Source organism: Tachyglossus aculeatus, chromosome 12, assembly GCF_015852505.1.
Source record: "Tachyglossus aculeatus isolate mTacAcu1 chromosome 12, mTacAcu1.pri, whole genome shotgun sequence".
Lineage (NCBI taxonomy): Eukaryota > Metazoa > Chordata > Mammalia > Monotremata > Tachyglossidae > Tachyglossus > Tachyglossus aculeatus.
In genome coordinates this window covers 15629586-15648961 of record NC_052077.1, presented here as the reverse complement: position 1 = coordinate 15648961, position 19376 = coordinate 15629586, and the positions used below count along the sequence as shown (strand labels likewise).

Below are 19376 nucleotides of genomic sequence, written 5' to 3'. Positions count from 1 at the left end.
CTCAAACTGTCTAACAATCCCCACCCCAACTCTGAGATGTCTCACTTACCGGGATCATTACCAAACAGTATGTATATACCTGTATATATGTATATATGTTTCTACATATTTATTACTATATTTATTTATTTATTTATTTTACCTGTACATATCTATTTATTTTATTTTGTTAGTATGTTTGGTTTTGTTCTCTGTCTCCCCCTTTTAGACTGTGAGCCCACTGTTGGGTAGGGACTGTCTCTATTTGTTGCCAACTTGTACTTCCCAAGCGCTTAGTACAGTGCTCTGCACACAGTAAGCGCTCAATAAATACGATTAATGATGATATGTTTGTACATATTTATTACTCTATTCATTTATTTTACCTGTACATATCTATTGTATTTTATTTTGTTACTATGCTTGGTTTTGTTCTCTGTCTCCCCCTTTTAGACTGTGAGCCCACTGTTGGGTAGGGACTGTCTCTATATGTTGCCAACTTGTACTTCCCAAGCGCTTAGTACAGTGCTTTGCACACAGTAAGCGCTCAATAAATACGATTGATTGATTGATTGATTGATTGATTGATGTGGTTATGGTTTTGGGCTAGGTTCCGCAAAATTAAACAACCGTTTAGAAGTTTACAATCCAAAAGAGACAACATTCACCAGAACACATGAACATAGATAAAATACAACAAAGACCACCGCAGAGTTAGAAACCGATTAACATGAAGTTAAACACTTGTAGAATGTGCAAGTGTTGTCAAGTGCACTATCCTGTGGCAAGCACCTTGTCTCTTGCAACAGACAGGAACTCCCGCATCATTGGCTTTAATGGAATTTGTTAACCGTGTACTGTATGCTAAGCGCTACAGCAGACCACAGTTACAATCCCTGTCCAAATGGGGCTCATAATCTACTATTATCCTTATTTTCCAGATGGAGAAATTGAGGCCCAGAGAGGTTAAGTGACTTGCCCGATGTCACTCAGAAGGCTGCCGGCAGAGCTGGGACTCCAACCCAGGTCTTCTGACTCCCAGCTCGATGTTCTAATGGACCGCAGTCCCCCCATCAGCTTTCTCCTATATATTCCCAACTTGTACTTCCCAAGCGCTTAGTACAGTGCCCTGCACACAGTAAGCGCTCAATAAATACGACTGAAAGAATGAACGATCTACTCATCTCTCACCTGACCTCCACTCCCCCTTTTCACTCCTCCGGAGCTAAACGGACTAACTGTACCACACTCTCCTCCCGCCCCCTTGTCTGGAACTCACTCTGTCCCAATACCATAGCTCTCCCCATTTTCAAAGACCTTCTGAAAACAACATTTTCCCCAGGAGGGCTTCACCAATTAATTTCTGGACTCCCTTTTTCCTTTCTTTTGTCTGCTCTGCCCTTCTGCATCATCTTAACCTTTAAATTTTCCCAATCTCCCTTAACACTTAAGCATTTACTCCTACTTGGTCAGTGAGCCCATCTGATTACCTTGCATCTACTCCAGCTCTTAAAACAGTGTGTGCCACGCAGAAAGCGCTTAAATACCATTATTATTGTTGTTGTTATTGTTACACAATATAATTCTATTTATTCTGATGGTTTTGACACCTGTCTACGTGTTTTGTTTTGTCTTTTAATAGTATTTAAGTGTTTCCTATATGCCAAGCACTTTACTAGGCGCGGGGATAGAGACAGGTTGATCATGTCTGTCCCCGTTCCCTCACGGGGCTCCCAGTCCAAATAGGAGGGAGAACAGATATTTAATCCCCATTTTACAGATGAGGAAACTGAGGCATGGAGAAGTAGCTGATCCTTGCCTTCAAGGAGTTTATAACCTAGCAGGGGAGATGGCCATTAAGTTATAGATAGGGGGAAGGGGCAAAGCCTCGCCCTTCTAGGCCGTGAGCCCATTGTTGGGCAGGGACCGTCTCTATACGTTGCCAACCTGTACTTCCCAAGCGCTTAGTACAGTGCTTGACTGACTGAATGAACTTCTCTGCGCCTCAGTGACCTCATCTGTAAAATGGGGATTAAGTCTAGGTGCCCCCCGTGGGGCAACCTCATCATCATCATCATCATCGATCGTATTTATTGAGCGCTTACTGTGCGCAGAGCACCGCTTGGGAAGGCCAAGTTGGCAACATATAGAGACCGTCCCTACCCAACAGTGGGCTCACCTCCTGGTAACCTCCCCAGCGCTTAGAACAGTGCTTTGCACATAGTAAGCGCTTAATAAATGCCATCATCATGATTATTATTATTACAGTAAGGGCTCAGTATTCTGGACGGTGAGCCCGTTTTTGGGTAGGGGCCGTCTCTATATGTTACCGACTTGTACTTCCCAAGCGCTTAGTACAGTGCTCTGCACACAGTAAGCGCTCAATAAATACGATTGAATGAATGAATGAACGAACGAATGAATGAATGAATAACGGGCAGAGGGCGGTGGGGGGGGCTAGGCTGGCCCGGCGTCCGTTCGCTGGGAGGCCGGCAGGGGGCGCTGCCCGCCCTTCGGTGGGGGGGGCAGCGCCCCCTGCCGGCCGCGAGCTCCTCCTCGCGAGCGAGCGCCCTTTCCATTGCCCAGGCAAGTAGACGAGCTCGTCCCGAGCTGCAGCGATTGCAGCAAACAGTCAATCATCATCATCATCAATCGTATTTATTGAGCGCTTACTATGTGCAGAGCACTGTACTAAGCGCTTGGGAGTACAAGTTGGCAACATATAGAGACAGTCCCTCCCCAACAGTGGGCTCACAGTCTAAAAGAGTGGGCTCACAGTCTAAAAGTAGCTCCAGCTGCAGCAGCAGCAATTGCAGTTGCAGCAGCGGCTCATTCATTCACTCAAGCGTATTTATTGAGCGCTTACTGTGTGCAGAGCACTGGACTAAGCGCTTGGGAAGGACAAGCTGGCAACATAGACGGTCCCAACCCAGCAGTGGGCTCACAGTCTAAAAGAGTGGGCTCACAGTCTAACAGTAGCTCCAGTCTCAGCAGCAGCAATTGCAGTTGCAGCAGCAGCAATTGCAGTTGCAGCAGCGGCTCATTCATTCATTCAAGCGTATTTATTGAGCGCTTACTGTGTGCAGAGCACTGGACTAAGCGCTTGGGAAGGACAAGCTGGCAACATAGACGGTCCCGACCCAGCAGTGGGCTCACAGTCTAGAAGACAGTTGCAGCAGCAGCGGTTCATTCATTCATTCAATCGTGTTTATTGAGCGCTTACTGTGTGTAGAGCACTGGACTAAGCGCTTGGGAAGGACAAGCTGGCAACATAGACAGTCCCGACCCAACAGTGGGCTCACAGTCTAGAAGACAGTTGCTGCAGCAGTGGTTCATTCATTCAAGCATATTTATTGAGCGCTTACTGTGCTAAGAGATTGGGAAGGACAAGTTGGCAACATAGAGAGACGTTCCCTACCCAACAGTGGGTTGAATACGACTGGATGGATGGAGGGATGGTTCATTCATTCAATCGTATTTATTAAGCGCTTACTGTGTGCAGAGCACTCTACTAAGCACTTGGGAAGGACAAGTTGGCAACATATAGAGAGACGGTCCCTACCCAACATGGGTTGAATACAACTGGATGGATGGAGGGATGATTCATTCATTCATTGATTCCATTGTATTTATTGAGCGCTTACTGTGTGCAGAGCACTGGACTAAGCGCTTGGGAAGGACAAGCTGGCAACATAGAGAGACGGTCCCTACCCAACAGTGGGTTGAATATGACTGGATGGATGCATGGAGGGTGATTCATTCATTCATTCAATCATATTTATTAAGCGTTTACTGTGTGCAGAGCACTGGACTAAGCGCTTGGGAAGGACAAGTTGGCAACATAAAGAGAGACGGTCCCTACCCAACAGTGGGTTGAATACGACTGGATGGATGGATGGATGGAGGGATGATTCATTCATTCATTCAATCGTATTCATTGAGCGCTTACTCTGTGCAGAGCACTGTGCTAAGCGCTTGGGAAGGACAAGCTGGCAACATATAGAGACGGTCCCTACCCAACAGTGGGCTCATAGTCTAAAAGGGGGAGACAGAGAACAAAACCAAACATACTAACAAAATAAATAGAATAGATATGTACAAGTAAAATAAATAAATAAATAGAGTACCAAATATGTACAAACATATATACATATATATACAGGTGCTGTGGGGAAGGGAAGGAGGTAAGATGGGAGGGATGGAGAGGGGGACGAGGGGGAGAGGAAGGAAGGGGCTCAGTCTGGGAAGGCCTCCTGGAGGAGGTGAGCTCTCAGTAGGGCTTTGAAGGGAGGAAGAGAGCTAGCTTGGCGGATGGGCAGAGGGATTGGGGGCATTCCAGGCCCGGGGGATGACGTGTGCTGGGGGTCGATGGCGGGACAGGCGAGAACGAGGTACAGTGAGGAGATTAGCGGCAGAGGAGCAGAGGGTGCGGGCTGGGCTGGAGAAGGCGAGAAGGGAGGTGAGGTAGGAGGGGGCGAGGGGATGGACAGCCTTGAAGCCCAGAGTGAGGAGTTTCTGCCTGATGCGCAGATTGATTGGTAGCCACTGGAGATTTTTGAGGAGGGGAGTAACATGCCCAGAGTGTTTCTGGACAAAGACAATCCGGGCAGCAGCAGGAAGTATGGATCGAAGTGGGGAGAGACACGAGGATGGGAGATCAGAGAGAAGGCTGATGCAGTAATCCAGACGGGATAGGATGAGAGCTTGAACGAGAAGGGTAGTGGTGTGGATGGAGAGGACAGGGCGGATCTTGGCAATGTTGCGGAGCTGAGACCGGCAGGTTTTGGTGACGGCTTGGATGTGAGGGGTGAACGAGAGAGCGGAGTCGAGGATGACACCAAGGTTGCGGGCTTGTGAGACGGGAAGGATGGTAGAAGGATGGCAGTAAATTCAGTCGTATTTATTAAGCGCTTACTGTATGCAGAGCACTGGACTAAGTGCTTGGGAAGGACAAGTTGGCAACATATAGAGACGGTCTTGACCCAACAGTGGGTTGAATACGACTGGATGGATGATTCATTCATACATTCATTCAATCGTATTTATTGAGCGCTTACTCTGTGCAGAGGACTAGGGACTGTCTCTCTCTGTTGCCAACTTGTCCTTCCCAAGCGCTTAGTCCAGCGCTCGCACACAGTAAGCGCTCCATAAATACGACTGATTGACTGATTGGGAAGGGCAAGTTGGCAACACAGAGAGACGGTCCCTCCCCAACAGTGGGCTCACAGTCTAGCGGCAGCAACTGCAGCTGCAGCGCGGTTGCAGCAGCAGCAATTGCAGCTGCAGTTGTAGCAGCAGTGGCAGCTGTAGCAGCAGTGGCAGGTGCAGTTGTAGCAGCAGTGGCAGGTGCAGTTGCAGCAGTGACAGGTGCAGTTGTAGCAGCAGTGGCTGCTGCAGCTGTAGCAGCAATGGCAGTTGCAGTTGTAGCAGCAATGGCAGCTGCAGTTGTAGCAGCAATCAATCAATCATATTTATTGAGCGCTTACTATGTGCAGAGCACTGTACTAAGCGCTTGGGAAGTACAAATTGGCAACATACAGAGACAGTCCCTACCCAACATTGGGCTCACAGTCTAAAAGGGGGAGGTAGAAAAAAAAAAAAAAACCAAACATACTAACAAAATAAAATACAACTGCAGCAATGACAGCTGCAGTTGTAGCAACAACGGCAGTTGCAGGTGTAGCAGCAATGGCAGCTGCAGCCGCAGTTGCAGCGGAGGTTGCAGCAGGAATTGGAGTTGCAGCGGAGGTTGCAGCAGGAATTGGAGTTGCAGCGGAGGTCCCCCTCCCATCTTACCTCCTTCCCTTCCCCACAGCACCTGTATATATGTATATATGTTTGTACATATTTTTTTACTCTATTTATTTATTTATTTTGTACATATCTATTCTATTTATTTTATTTTGTTAGTATGTGTGGTTTTGTTCCCTGTCTCCCCCTTTTAGACCGTGAGCCCACTGTTGGGTAGGGACTGTCTCTATAGGTTGCCAATTTGTCCTTCCCAAGCGCTCAGTACAGTGCTCTGCACATAGTAAGCGCTCAATAAATACGATTGATGATGATGATGATGATGATCTATTCTATTTTATTTTGTTAGTATGTGTGGTTTTGTTCTCCGTCTGCCCCTTTTAGACCGTGAGCCCGCTGTTGGGTAGGGACTGTCTCTATCGGTTGCCAACTTGTCCTTCCCAAGCGCTCAGTCCAGTGCTCTGCACATAGTAAGCGCTCAATAAATACGATTGATGATGATCTATTCTATTTATTTTATTTTGTTAGTATGTGTGGTTTTGTTCCCCGTCTCCCCCTTTGAGACTGTGAGCCCACTGTTGGGTAGGGACTGTCTCTATCGGTTGCCAACTTGTCCTTCCCAAGCGCTCAGTCCAGTGCTCTGCACATAGTAAGCGCTCAATAAATACGATTGATGATGATCTATTCTATTTATTTTATTTTGTTAGTATATGTGGTTTTGTTCCCCGTCTCCCCCTTTGAGACCGTGAGCCCACTGTTGGGGAGGGACTGTCTCTATAGGTTGCCAATTTGTACGATGATGATGATGACCTATTCTATTTATTTTATTTTGTTAGTATGTGTGGTTTTGTTCCCCGTCTCCCGCTTTGAGACTGTGAGCCCACTGTTGGGTAGGGACTGTCTCTATAGGTTGCCAACTTGTACTTGCCAAGCGCTTAGTCCAGTGCTCTGCACATAGTAAGTGCTCAATAAATACGATTGATGATGATGATGATGATCTATTCTATTTATTTTATTTTGTTACTATGTGTGGTTTTGTTCTCCGTCTCCCCCTTTTAGACTGTGAGCCCACTGTTGGGTAGGGACTGTCTCTATAGGTGGCCAACTTGTACTTGCCAAGGGCTCAGTCCAGTGCTCTGCACATAGTAAGCGCTCAATAAATACGATTGATGATGATCTATTCTATTTATTTTATTTTGTTAGTATGTGTGGTTTTGTTCCCCGTCTCCCGCTTTGAGACTGTGAGCCCACTGTTGGGTAGGGACTGTCTCTATAGGTTGCCAACTTGTACTTGCCAAGCGCTTAGTCCAGTGCTCTGCACATAGTAAGTGCTCAATAAATACGATTGATGATGATGATGATGATCTATTCTATTTATTTTATTTTGTTAGTATGTGTGGTTTTGTTCTCCGTCTCCCCCTTTTAGACTGTGAGCCCACTGTTGGGTAGGGACTGTCTCTATAGGTGGCCAACTTGTACTTGCCAAGGGCTCAGTCCAGTGCTCTGCACATAGTAAGCGCTCAATAAATACGATTGATGATGATCTATTCTATTTATTTTATTTTGTTAGTACGTGTGGTTTTGTTCTCTTAGACCGTGAGCCCACTGTTGGGTAGGGACTGTCTCTATGTGTTGCCAACTTGTCCTTGCCAAGCGCTCAGTCCAGTGCTCTGCACATACTAAGCGCTCAATAAATACGATTGATGATGATCTATCCTATTTATTTTATTTTGTTAGTACGTGTGGTTTTGTTCTCTTAGACCGTGAGCCCACTGTTGGGTAGGGACTGTCTCTATATGGTGCCAACTTATCCTTGCCAAGCGCTCAGTCCAGTGCTCTGCGCATAGTAAGTGCTCAATACATACGATTGATGATGATCTATCCTATTTATTTTATTTTGTTAGTACGTGTGGTTTTGTTCTCTTAGACCGTGCGCCCGCTGTTGGGGAGGGACTGTCTCTGTAGGTGGCCAACTTGTCCTTGCCAAGGGCTCAGTCCAGTGCTCTGCACATAGTAAGCGCTCAATAAATACGATTGATGATGATCTATTCTATTTATTTTATTTTGTTAATACGTGTGGTTTTGTTCTCTTAGACCGTGAGCCCACTGTTGGGTAGGGACTGTCTCTATATGGTGCCAACTTATCCTTGCCAAGCGCTCAGTCCAGTGCTCTGCGCATAGTAAGCGCTCAATACATACGATTGATGATGATCTATCCTATTTATTTTATTTTGTTAGTACGTGTGGTTTTGTTCTCTTAGACCGTGCGCCCACTGTTGGGGAGGGACTGTCTCTGTAGGTGGCCAACTTGTCCTTGCCAAGCGCTCAGTCCAGTGCTCTGCGCATAGTAAGCGCTCAATAAATACGATTGATGATGATGTATTCTATTTTATTTTGTTAGTATGTGTGGTTTTGTTCTCTTAGACCGTGAGCCCACTGTTGGGGAGGGACTGTCTCTATATGGTGCCAACTTGTCCTTGCCAAGCGCTCAGTCCAGTGCTCTGCGCATAGTAAGCGCTCAATAAATACGATTGATGATGATCTGTCCTATTTATTTTATTTTGTTAGTACGTGTGGTTTTGTTCTCTTAGACCGTGTGCCCACTGTTGGGGAGGGACTGTCTCTATGTGTTGCCAACTTGTCCTTGCCAAGCGCTCAGTCCAGTGCTCTGCGCATAGTAAGCGCTCAATAAATACGATTGATGATGATCTGTCCTATTTATTTTATTTTGTTAGTACGTGTGGTTTTGTTCTCTTAGACCGTGAGCCCACTGTTGGGGAGGGACTGTCTCTATATGGTGCCAACTTGTCCTTGCCAAGCGCTCAGTCCAGTGCTCTGCGCATAGTAAGCGCTCAATAAATACGATTGATGATGATCTGTCCTATTTATTTTATTTTGTTAGTACGTGTGGTTTTGTTCTCTTAGACCGTGCGCCCGCTGTTGGGGAGGGACTGTCTCTGTAGGTGGCCAACTTGTCCTTGCCAAGGGCTCAGTCCAGTGCTCTGCGCATAGTAAGCGCACAATAAATACGATTGATGATGATGTATTCTATTTTATTTTGTTAGTATGTGTGGTTTTGTTCTCTTAGACCGTGAGCCCACTGTTGGGTAGGGACTGTCTCTATATGGTGCCAACTTATCCTTGCCAAGCGCTCAGTCCAGTGCTCTGCGCATAGTAAGTGCTCAATACATACGATTGATGATGATCTATCCTATTTATTTTATTTCGTTAGTACGTGTGGTTTTGTTCTCTTAGACCGTGAGCCCACTTTGGGGAGGGACTGTCTCTATGTGTTGCCAACTTGTCCTTGCCAAGCGCTCAGTCCAGTGCTCTGCGCATAGTAAGCGCTCAATAAATACGATTGATGATGATCTGTCCTATTTATTTTATTTTGTCAGTACGTGTGGTTTTGTTCTCTTAGACCGTGAGCCCACTGTTGGGGAGGGACTGTCTCTATGTGTTGCCAACTTGTCCTTGCCAAGCGCTCAGTCCAGTGCTCTGCGCATAGTAAGCGCTCAATAAATACGATTGATGATGATCTGTCCTATTTATTTTATTTTGTTAGTACGTGTGGTTTTGTTCTCTTAGACCGTGAGCCCGCTGTTGGGGAGGGACTGTCTCTGTAGGTGGCCAACTTGTCCTTGCCAAGCGCTTAGTCCAGTGCTCTGCACATAGTAAGTGCTCAATAAATACGATTGATGATGATGATGATGATGATGATCTATTCTATTTATTTTATTTTGTTAGTATGTGTGGTTTTGTTCTCCGTCTCCCCCTTTTAGACTGTGAGCCCACTGTTGGGTAGGGACTGTCTCTATAGGTGGCCAACTTGTACTTGCCAAGGGCTCAGTCCAGTGCTCTGCACATAGTAAGCGCTCAATAAATACGATTGATGATGATCTATTCTATTTATTTTATTTTGTTAGTACGTGTGGTTTTGTTCTCTTAGACCGTGAGCCCACTGTTGGGTAGGGACTGTCTCTATAGGTGGCCAATTTGTCCTTCCCAAGGGCTCAGTGCAGTGCTCTGCACATAGTAAGCGCTCAATAAATACGATTGATGATGATGTATTCTATTCATTTTATTTTGTTAGTATATGTGGTTTTGTTCCCCGTCTCCCCCTTTGAGACCGTGAGCCCACTGTTGGGGAGGGACTGTCTCTATAGGTTGCCAATTTGTACGATGATGATGATGACCTATTCTATTTATTTTATTTTGTTAGTATGTGTGGTTTTGTTCCCCGTCTCCCGCTTTGAGACTGTGAGCCCACTGTTGGGTAGGGACTGTCTCTATAGGTGGCCAACTTGTACTTGCCAAGCGCTTAGTCCAGTGCTCTGCACATAGTAAGTGCTCAATAAATACGATTGATGATGATGATGATGATGATGATCTATTCTATTTATTTTATTTTGTTAGTATGTGTGGTTTTGTTCTCCGTCTCCCCCTTTTAGACTGTGAGCCCACTGTTGGGTAGGGACTGTCTCTATAGGTGGCCAACTTGTACTTGCCAAGGGCTCAGTCCAGTGCTCTGCACATAGTAAGTGCTCAATAAATACGATTGATGATGATGATGATGATGATGATCTATTCTATTTATTTTATTTTGTTAGTATGTGTGGTTTTGTTCTCCGTCTCCCCCTTTTAGACTGTGAGCCCACTGTTGGGTAGGGACTGTCTCTATAGGTGGCCAACTTGTACTTGCCAAGGGCTCAGTCCAGTGCTCTGCACATAGTAAGTGCTCAATAAATACGATTGATGATGATGATGATGATGATGATCTATTCTATTTATTTTATTTTGTTAGTATGTGTGGTTTTGTTCTCCGTCTCCCCCTTTTAGACTGTGAGCCCACTGTTGGGTAGGGACTGTCTCTATAGGTGGCCAACTTGTACTTGCCAAGGGCTCAGTCCAGTGCTCTGCACATAGTAAGTGCTCAATAAATACGATTGATGATGATGATGATGATGATGATCTATTCTATTTATTTTATTTTGTTAGTATGTGTGGTTTTGTTCTCCGTCTCCCCCTTTTAGACTGTGAGCCCACTGTTGGGTAGGGACTGTCTCTATAGGTGGCCAACTTGTACTTGCCAAGGGCTCAGTCCAGTGCTCTGCACATAGTAAGCGCTCAATAAATACGATTGATGATGATCTATTCTATTTATTTTATTTTGTTAGTACGTGTGGTTTTGTTCTCTTAGACCGTGAGCCCACTGTTGGGTAGGGACTGTCTCTATGTGTTGCCAACTTGTCCTTGCCAAGCGCTCAGTCCAGTGCTCTGCACATACTAAGCGCTCAATAAATACGATTGATGATGATCTATCCTATTTATTTTATTTTGTTAGTACGTGTGGTTTTGTTCTCTTAGACCGTGAGCCCACTGTTGGGTAGGGACTGTCTCTATATGGTGCCAACTTATCCTTGCCAAGCGCTCAGTCCAGTGCTCTGCGCATAGTAAGTGCTCAATACATACGATTGATGATGATCTATCCTATTTATTTTATTTTGTTAGTACGTGTGGTTTTGTTCTCTTAGACCGTGCGCCCGCTGTTGGGGAGGGACTGTCTCTGTAGGTGGCCAACTTGTCCTTGCCAAGCGCTCAGTCCAGTGCTCTGCGCATAGTAAGCGCTCAATAAATACGATTGATGATGATCTGTCCTATTTTATTTATTTAGTTAGTACTTGTGGTTTTGTTCTCTTAGACCGTGCGCCCGCTGTTGGGGAGGGACTGTCTCTGTAGGTGGCCAACTTGTCCTTGCCAAGCGCTCAGTCCAGTGCTCTGCGCATAGTAAGCGCTCAATAAATACGATTGATGATGATCTGTCCTATTTATTTTATTTTGTTGGTACTTGTGGTTTTGTTCCCCGTCTCCCCTTTTAGACCGTGAGCGCACCGTTGGGGAGGGACTGTCTCTATAGGTTGCCAATCTGTACGATGATGATGATGACCTATTCTATTTATTTTACTTTGTTAGTACGTGTGGTTTTGTTCCCCGTCTCCCCCTTTTAGACCGTGCGCCCAGTGTTGGGTAGGGACCGTCTCTATAGGTTGCCAACTTGTCCTTGCCAAGCGCTCAGTCCAGTGCTCTGCACATAGCAAGTGCTCAATAAATACGATTGATGATGATCTATTCTATTTATTTTATTAGTACGTGTGGTTTTGTTCGCCGTCTGCCCCTTTTAGACTGTGAGCCCGCTGTTGGGTAGGAACTGTCTCTATAGGTGACCAACTTGTCCTTGCCAAGCGCTCAGTCCAGTGCTCTGCACATAGTAAGCGCTCAATACATACGATTGATGACGATCTATCCTATTTATTTTATTTTGTTAGTACGTGTGATTTTGTTCTCTTAGACCGTGAGCCCGCTGTTGGGGAGGGACTGTCTCTGTAGGTGGCCAACTTGTCCTTGCCAAGCGCTCAGTCCAGTGCTCTGCGCATAGTAAGCGCTCAATAAATACGATTGATGATGATGTATTCTATTTTATTTTGTTAGTATGTGTGGTTTTGTTCTCTTAGACCGTGAGCCCACTGTTGGGTAGGGACTGTCTCTATATGGTGCCAGCTTGTCCTTGCCAAGCGCTCAGTCCAGTGCTCTGCGCATAGTAAGCGCTCAATAAATACGATTGATGATGATCTGTCCTATTTATTTTATTTTGTTAGTACGTGTGGTTTTGTTCTCTTAGACCGTGCGCCCACTTTGGGGAGGGACTGTCTCTATAGGTGGCCAACTTGTACTTGCCAAGGGCTCAGTCCAGTGCTCTGCGCATAGTAAGCACTCAATAAATACGATTGATGATGATCTATCCTATTTATTTTATTTTGTTAGTACGTGTGGTTTTGTTCTCTTAGACCGTGCGCCCACTTTGGGGAGGGACTGTCTCTATATGGTGCCAACTTGTACTTCCCAAGAGTTCAGTCCAGTGCTCTGCGCATAGTAAGCGCTCAATAAATAGGATGATGATGATGGGAGGGAGGCGGGGAGCAGGGCCGCCGGCTGCTCCTCCTCCTCCTCCTCGTCGTCGTCGTCATCCTCGGTTCTCCGCCCGCCCAGCCGGGGCTGAAGTAGCCGCCCCGGGCCGAGGTAGCCGGGGCGGGCGAGTGGGCGACGATGACAGAGGCGGTGGCGGTGGGGTGGCGACGGCGGCGGCGGCTGTGGCTGTGGGCCTGGGTGGTGTGGCTGTGGTGGGCGCCCCTCCGGGGCCTGGCCCCGGCCCCGGCGGGGGCCGAGAAGGAGGAGTGGTACACGGCCTTCGTGAACATCAGCTACGCCGAGCCGGCGGGGCCCGGCGGGCCGGCCCGGCCCCGCAGCCACAAGAGCGAGTGCGGCCGCTACGGCGAGCAGTCGCCCAAGCAGGACGCCGGCGGGCTGGTGGCCATGGCCGGCGGCGCCGCCGCCCACGACCGGCTGGCCTGCGACCCGGCCACCCGCTTCGCCGCCCCGCCCCGGCCCCGCAGCTGGGTGGCCCTCATCCCCCGCGGCAACTGCACCTACCGGGACAAGATCCGCCACGCCGCCCTGCAGAACGCCTCCGCCGTCGTCATCTTCAACGTGGGCGCCGGCGGCAACGACACCATCACCATGCCCCACGCCGGTGAGCGGGAGGGGGGGGGGGGGAGAGGGAGAGGTGGAGGTGGGGAGGAGGGCTTGCCAAGGGATGGGGGTGGAGGGGGGTACAGGGGCTTGCCAAGGGATGGGGGTGGAGGTGGGTAGAGGGGCTTGCCAGTGGATGGGGTGGAGGTGGGGAGAGGGGCTTGCCAGTGGATGGGGTGGAGGTGGGGAGAGGGGCTTGCCAAGGGATGGGGTGGAGGTGGGTAGAGGGGCTTGCCAATGGATGGGGGTGGAGGTGGGGAGAGGGGCCTGCTAATGGATGGGGGCAGAGGTGGGTAGAGGGGCTTGCCAGTGGATGGGGGTGGAGGTGGGGAGAGGGGCCTGCCAAGGGATGGGGGTGGAGGTGGGGAGAGGGGCCTGCCAAGGGATGGGGGTGGAGGTGGCGAGAGGGGCCTGCCGAGGGATGTGGGTGGAGGTGGGGAGAGGGCCTTGCCAAGGGATGGGCGTGGAGGTGGGTAGAGGGGCTGGCCAAGGGATGGGCGTGGAGGTGGGTAGAGGGGCTTGCCAGTGGACCGGGGTGGAGGTGGGTAGAGGGGCTTGCCGGTGGATGGGGGTGGAGGTGGGGAGAGGAGCCTGCCGGTGGATGGGGTTGGAGGTGGGGAGAGGGGCCTGCCGGTGGATGGGGGTGGAGGTGGGGAGAGGGGCCTGCCGGTGGATCGGGGGTGGAGGTGGGTAGAGGGGCTTGCCGGTGGATGGGGGTGGAGGTGGGGAGAGGGGCCTGCCGGTGGATGGGGGTGGAGGTGGGGAGAGGGGCCTGCCGGTGGATCGGGGTGGAGGTGGATAGAGGGGCTTGCTAATGGATGGGGGTGGAGGTGGGGAGAGGGGCTTGCCGGTGGATCGGGGTGGAGGTGGATAGAGGGGCTTGCTAATGGATGGGGGTGGAGGTGGGTAGAGGGACTTGCTAATGGATGAGGGCTGGTGGGGAGAGGGGCTTGCCGGTGGATGGGGGTGGAGGTGGATAGAGGGGCTTGCCGGTGGATGGGGGTGGAGGTGGATAGAGGGGCTTGCTAATGGATGAGGGTGGAGGTGGATAGAGGGGTTTGCCAATGGATGGGGGTGGAGGTGGTAGAGGAGTATGTCAAAGAGTGGAGGGGAGGTGGGTGGAGGGGTTTGCCAATGAATGAGGGTGGAGGTGGGTAGAGGAGTATGTCAAAGAGTGGAGGGGAGGTGGGTGGAGGGGTTTGCCAATGGATGGGGGTGGAGGTGGGTAGAGGAGTATGTCAAAGAGTGGAGGGGAGGTGGGTGGAGGGGTTTGCCAGAGAATGAGGGGGTGGTGGGTAGAGGGGTTTGCCAGAGAATGAAGGGGTGGTGGGTGGAGGGGTTTGCCAGAGAATGAAGGGGTGGTGGGTGGAGGGGTTTGCCAGAGAATGAAGGGGTGGTGGGTGGAGGGGTTTGCCGGAGAATGAAGGGGTGGTGGGTAGAGGGGTTTGCCAGAGAATGAAGGGGTGGTGGGTAGAGGGGTTTGCCAGAGAATAAAGGGGAGGTGGTTGAAGGGGCTTGCCAGTGGGTGGGGCGGAGGTGGGTGGAGGGACTTGCCAATGGATGGGGTGGCAGTGGGTAGAGGGGCTTGCCAGTGGATGGAGGGAGGTGGGTGGAAGGGTATGCCAAAGAGTGGAGGGGAGGTGGGTGAAAGGACTTGGCAGTGGGGGGAGGTGAGTAGAGGGGTTTGCCCAAGGATGGAGAAGAGGGGGGTGAAGGAGCTTGCCAAAGGAATTGGGGGGGGGGGCGATGGAGGGGCTTGCCAATGAGTGTTGCGGGGGTAGGTGGGTGGAGGGGCTTGCCGAGGGATGGGAGGGGAGGTGGGTGAAGGGGCTTTCAGCGAGCTGGGCCGGGGGCGTTTTGATGGGGCGGGACAGGTGTAGCCCTCGGCGCTGCACACCTGTCCAGGGCACGTGTGCCTTCAAGCCTCATTCATTCCATCGTCGTTCTTGAGCTCTTCCTGGGTGCTTGGGAGAGCACAATACAGGTTTTTTTTTATCCTATCGTTTTGTGGAGCTCGCCGAAGCGCTTAGGACAGGGCTCTGCACCGGAAAGTTTCAGTAACCACCATCGATTGATTCTCGCAGCAAATTCCGGCCTTGGTCGGAGGTGGACGGCTTGCATCCCAGGGGCCCTGCAGGCCGGGAAGCACGTTGTTCTTTGTTTGTGTTATTATTTACAAAGTTGTCACGAGGGCGATTACCGCCTGTGGGGAGGTAGGAAAGTTGAAACGGTGCTCTAAAGCCTCAGCTGCTTGCGGTGGAGCACAGTCACCCGAAAGTGAGAGATGGGAATGACATCGGAGGTTATATAGATATTCATATATTCATGTATATGAACATTCGGGGATGGGGAAAGGATTGCAAAGGAATCCATCGCTTTTTTTGTGCACAAGAATGGGGGGGGGGGGGGGAAGGAAGGAATGTGGGCAGAAACAGAACGATAAACTATAGTTTCCTGCAGATTCAGAGACTTTTAGTAAGCTTGCGCTTTCATATCCTTGTCATACGAACCCATGCTAGCACATGTCTCATTATTGCCCAGAGGACTGGGCTTTCAGACAGTTCCTCATTGTTAACAACACACTCCAGAGTCAGTCAACTCTAAAGAGAAAGATGCTTCCTTTTTTTCCCTCTTTTTGTCTTTGGAGTTCTGCCTGGGTTTAAAATAGAGATGTTTAGAAGAAGGTCATCAGCTACATTTGGGGAGGGATGCACACCCTGTCTGCGGGGACAGATTTTCGTTCCAAAAACCCAGCTCCTTCAAAGTAAAACCGTCACATATTGGTGAAATCTCTAGTTGGTTTGGGTCCAGTAGTCGTCCCCAGCTGGCACTCTGCATAGTCGATTGAGAGACCGTACCATGAGCAGGTTCATAAATATGAAGTAGTTGGAAAGTTTTCAGTTTGTTGCAGTACACTAACTAGTAAAATGCTATGGCAGTTGATAATGACAGGGGAAAGAATAAGCAGCAGAGGCTAACTACTTACTGTAACGTGAAACCGCTTGAAAACAGCTTCTCATGATGAATTCTTTCACCTAAGGAAAAAGTCTACTCCCCTGTGATGTCGATTTTCTCCTAGAGAAATACTGTATTTAAATTCATTGTCCCTGTAGAGCCCTCAAAATTGTGAAAATGCCAAAAGAAAAAGCGGCTATGCTTCTTGAAACTTTTCTTCTACAATGGATATTATTTTAGTAGCGTGCATTCGGTGTCATTTGAAGTCCTCTCATCTTAATTAGCCGGCAAGCCAGGATGTTGTAATTGATACTTTTAAAGGTAGGCACGCCCTCTCAAAATCAGCCTCTATTTCCACACAAAGATGCCTCATTTGTTCCTGTCTAAGACATTTATCCAGGCTGCCAACATGTTGGATCAATTAATGGCTCTGCCCGTTTTTAAAGAATGCAGTTAGCTGTTTTTCCACACAAATGATGTCTTATTAAGACAAAGTGGGAGTTAGCAGTTGGAAGGTTAAAGGACGAAAGGAGCCTAGGAAAGTCTTTACAGTCATAACCGGTCTTTGTTTTTAGAAATGTGCTAATGCCCTGTTAATTACCCAACGGCCTGATTGTTGCTGTTATCTGACCTGGAGTGTTCAGGAACTTACCTCGCTGCATTCATTTTCATTAGTGCTGTTTATGATGAGATGCACGGCGACATATAAAGAACGGGAGAAGGTGGCCAGATTTCAAGTTTGAGTCATCAAGGCATAGCATGCACTCCAGTTTCCCCTACCCTCTGCTCCTCTGGGTAGGTGGAACGTGGGCTTCTCAAATGTGCTCCATTTTTGATAGACCTCTCCAGGAATATCTCATGAGGCATTGGCGTAAAGAGCAATCCTGTACACACAGAAAGGCACGCAACCTTATGGGTAATATTGTTGGCACCTCAGTCCACGCTGGAATGAAAGCTTCGTATTTCAGAGTCTCATAGGTTGTGCCCCTCAGTCTAGCAGTCCAAGTCTTGCAGTTAGAGTAAGACATTTGAAGACTTTATTCTTAAATTAAGTCTTTAGATTTACTTCAAGAGGATGTGAATCTGTTAAACTTCTGCCAGAATGTTCTTGTTTCAGGAAAGTACAAAAGTCGTCTACTCTGCTTTGGCTCATTTGCAGATTTGGGCCTCTTCCACCCACTGCGACGGCCACGGCGGCTATTGAAGTGGCTTCCCTGGCAATCGCCTGCTGGTCTGATGGGCTCTGGCCTTGCTACTGTCACTTTGACCTTGCTGGTTTTGCGTTGAGAATTATGGGGTGCATTTTGCAGTATCCTCACCTCACCCTCCCCATTCACTAGTTGCACCCATTGCCCCAGCAGGGACCAATCTGGCAGGAAAGAGAGAGGGCATTTGTGGCCAAGCAAACCACCAATGGGACGATCAATTCTCTGACCGTCTCTATATGTTGCCAACTTGTACTTCCCAAGCGCTTAGTACAGTGCTCTGCACACAGTAAGCGCTCAATAAATACGATTGAATGAATGAATGGTGAGGCGCTCGGTCCCAGAATCTTCGTGACTGAACGAGGCTCGGCCGGGCCGTCGTTCTCCACGGGAAACTCCACCAAACACTTTCAAGACTAAAAATTGTAATAAGAAATGGCTGGGGGAGCCCACTGGTTTTTTTAGGATTCTAGTTGATACTGTTACGTTTTGATTTTCCCTGGAGCTAAATCTCTTAGGGAGTCTACTGGTGTTTTGGGGGAAAAAAAGAACCCAGCTTAAAATAATCAAAGCAATTCAATGCATTTCCCATTTGTTCTTCAAGGTCTTCTGCTGACCGTCCTGTCGCTACTATTTGGGGGTTAAGACTGTGAGCCCCCCGTGGGACAACCTGATCACCCTGTAACCTCCCCAGCGCTTAGAACAGTGCTTTGCATGTAGTAAGCGCTTAATAAATGCCATCATTAAATTAAAATTAAATTATTTATCACACCATCTTCTGTGGTCTAGTGCTTTCCAATTCATTTTTTCTGCCTCTGCAGAAGTGTTCTAAATATTTCTGCATCCTTTGCCCATTTTTCCTATCTTTATGTTCTGTTTTCCAGAACTCTGTATGGTGCTCTTTAATCAGTTAAGTTCATTGCCAAGGAAGAGCCTCCGGTGCTGGCTCCTTCCAAGGGAGAGGACACAGGAGACACTTGGGCCCTGTCCAGAATAGGGTGAAAGGAACAACTCATCTTTTTCCTGAGGAACCTCCCTTAGGTTTGTGCCTTCCATCAGGTAGGCATCTGTAGAGAGAAGACACAGGCAGGTCTCTTGAGTCCTGAAGAATTCAGTCTCGCCTTGGTGAATACCATTTAGGTGGGTATCAGGCAAATATGAAGTTGCCGAGGCCCAATTTTTCTCCTCGGTGACTTTTTTGACCCCTCTCTTGCATTATCAGATTTTCCTAGTGACTGAGGTGGGGTTCTAGTCTAATATGGGGAAACACTAGTGGTCCTGCAGGCCCCTAGAAATGATCCAGCCTATCAAAGGTGGGTGGGATTTGTGTGTGCTTGAAACACCAAGGAGGAGGCTTCCCACAAAGCCACTGATGGTACTTTGAAAACCCAGGAATGACCTCTGCGTGGCCTCCGGTGCCATAAGGTCCACCTCAAGGGATTCTCTTGAGTGACCACTGGGCTGTGAGGAATCACCAGTTTTCCTCAGATATCTCAGCATCAGTAGGTGAGATGACCCAGAGCCTTTGGCGGTTCCTTGGTGAGCCTTAATCTTGCTCCTAGGAAAACTGAGGCTCTCACCGAGTATTAGCTTTCCCTCTTCAGTCTTGAAGATTCTGGGCCCGAGAGCTTCACTGGAGAATTGGTTGTCTTAACTGGTTTTTGGCTCGGTAACAAATGCAATCTCTCACCCCTGCCAGATTCATCCCAGCTGGGGCAGTGGGTCTGTGGTCTGCTTCTGTGGTCAAGAGTAGCTCCACAGCACTTATGTATATATAATTCTATTTATTTATATTGATGCTTGTTTACTTGTTTCGGTGTGTGTCTCCCCCCTTCTAGACTGTAAGCCTGGTGTGGGAAGGGATTGTCTCTATTGCTGAATTGTACTTTCCAAGTGCTTAGT

The 19376-nt window shown here is 48.6% G+C and overlaps 1 protein-coding gene across 1 annotated transcript in view; it reads left to right on the top strand.

The window, feature by feature from the left end:
• Nucleotides 1-12831: 12831 nt before the first annotated feature.
• The window catches only part of RNF150 (ring finger protein 150), a 169540-nt gene continuing 162995 nt past the window's right edge, over nt 12832-19376 (top strand). The window contains exon 1 of the mRNA XM_038755046.1: nt 12832-13315. Within this exon, the coding sequence (XP_038610974.1) occupies nt 12832-13315 (484 nt within the window). The remainder of the gene's footprint in view (nt 13316-19376) is intronic.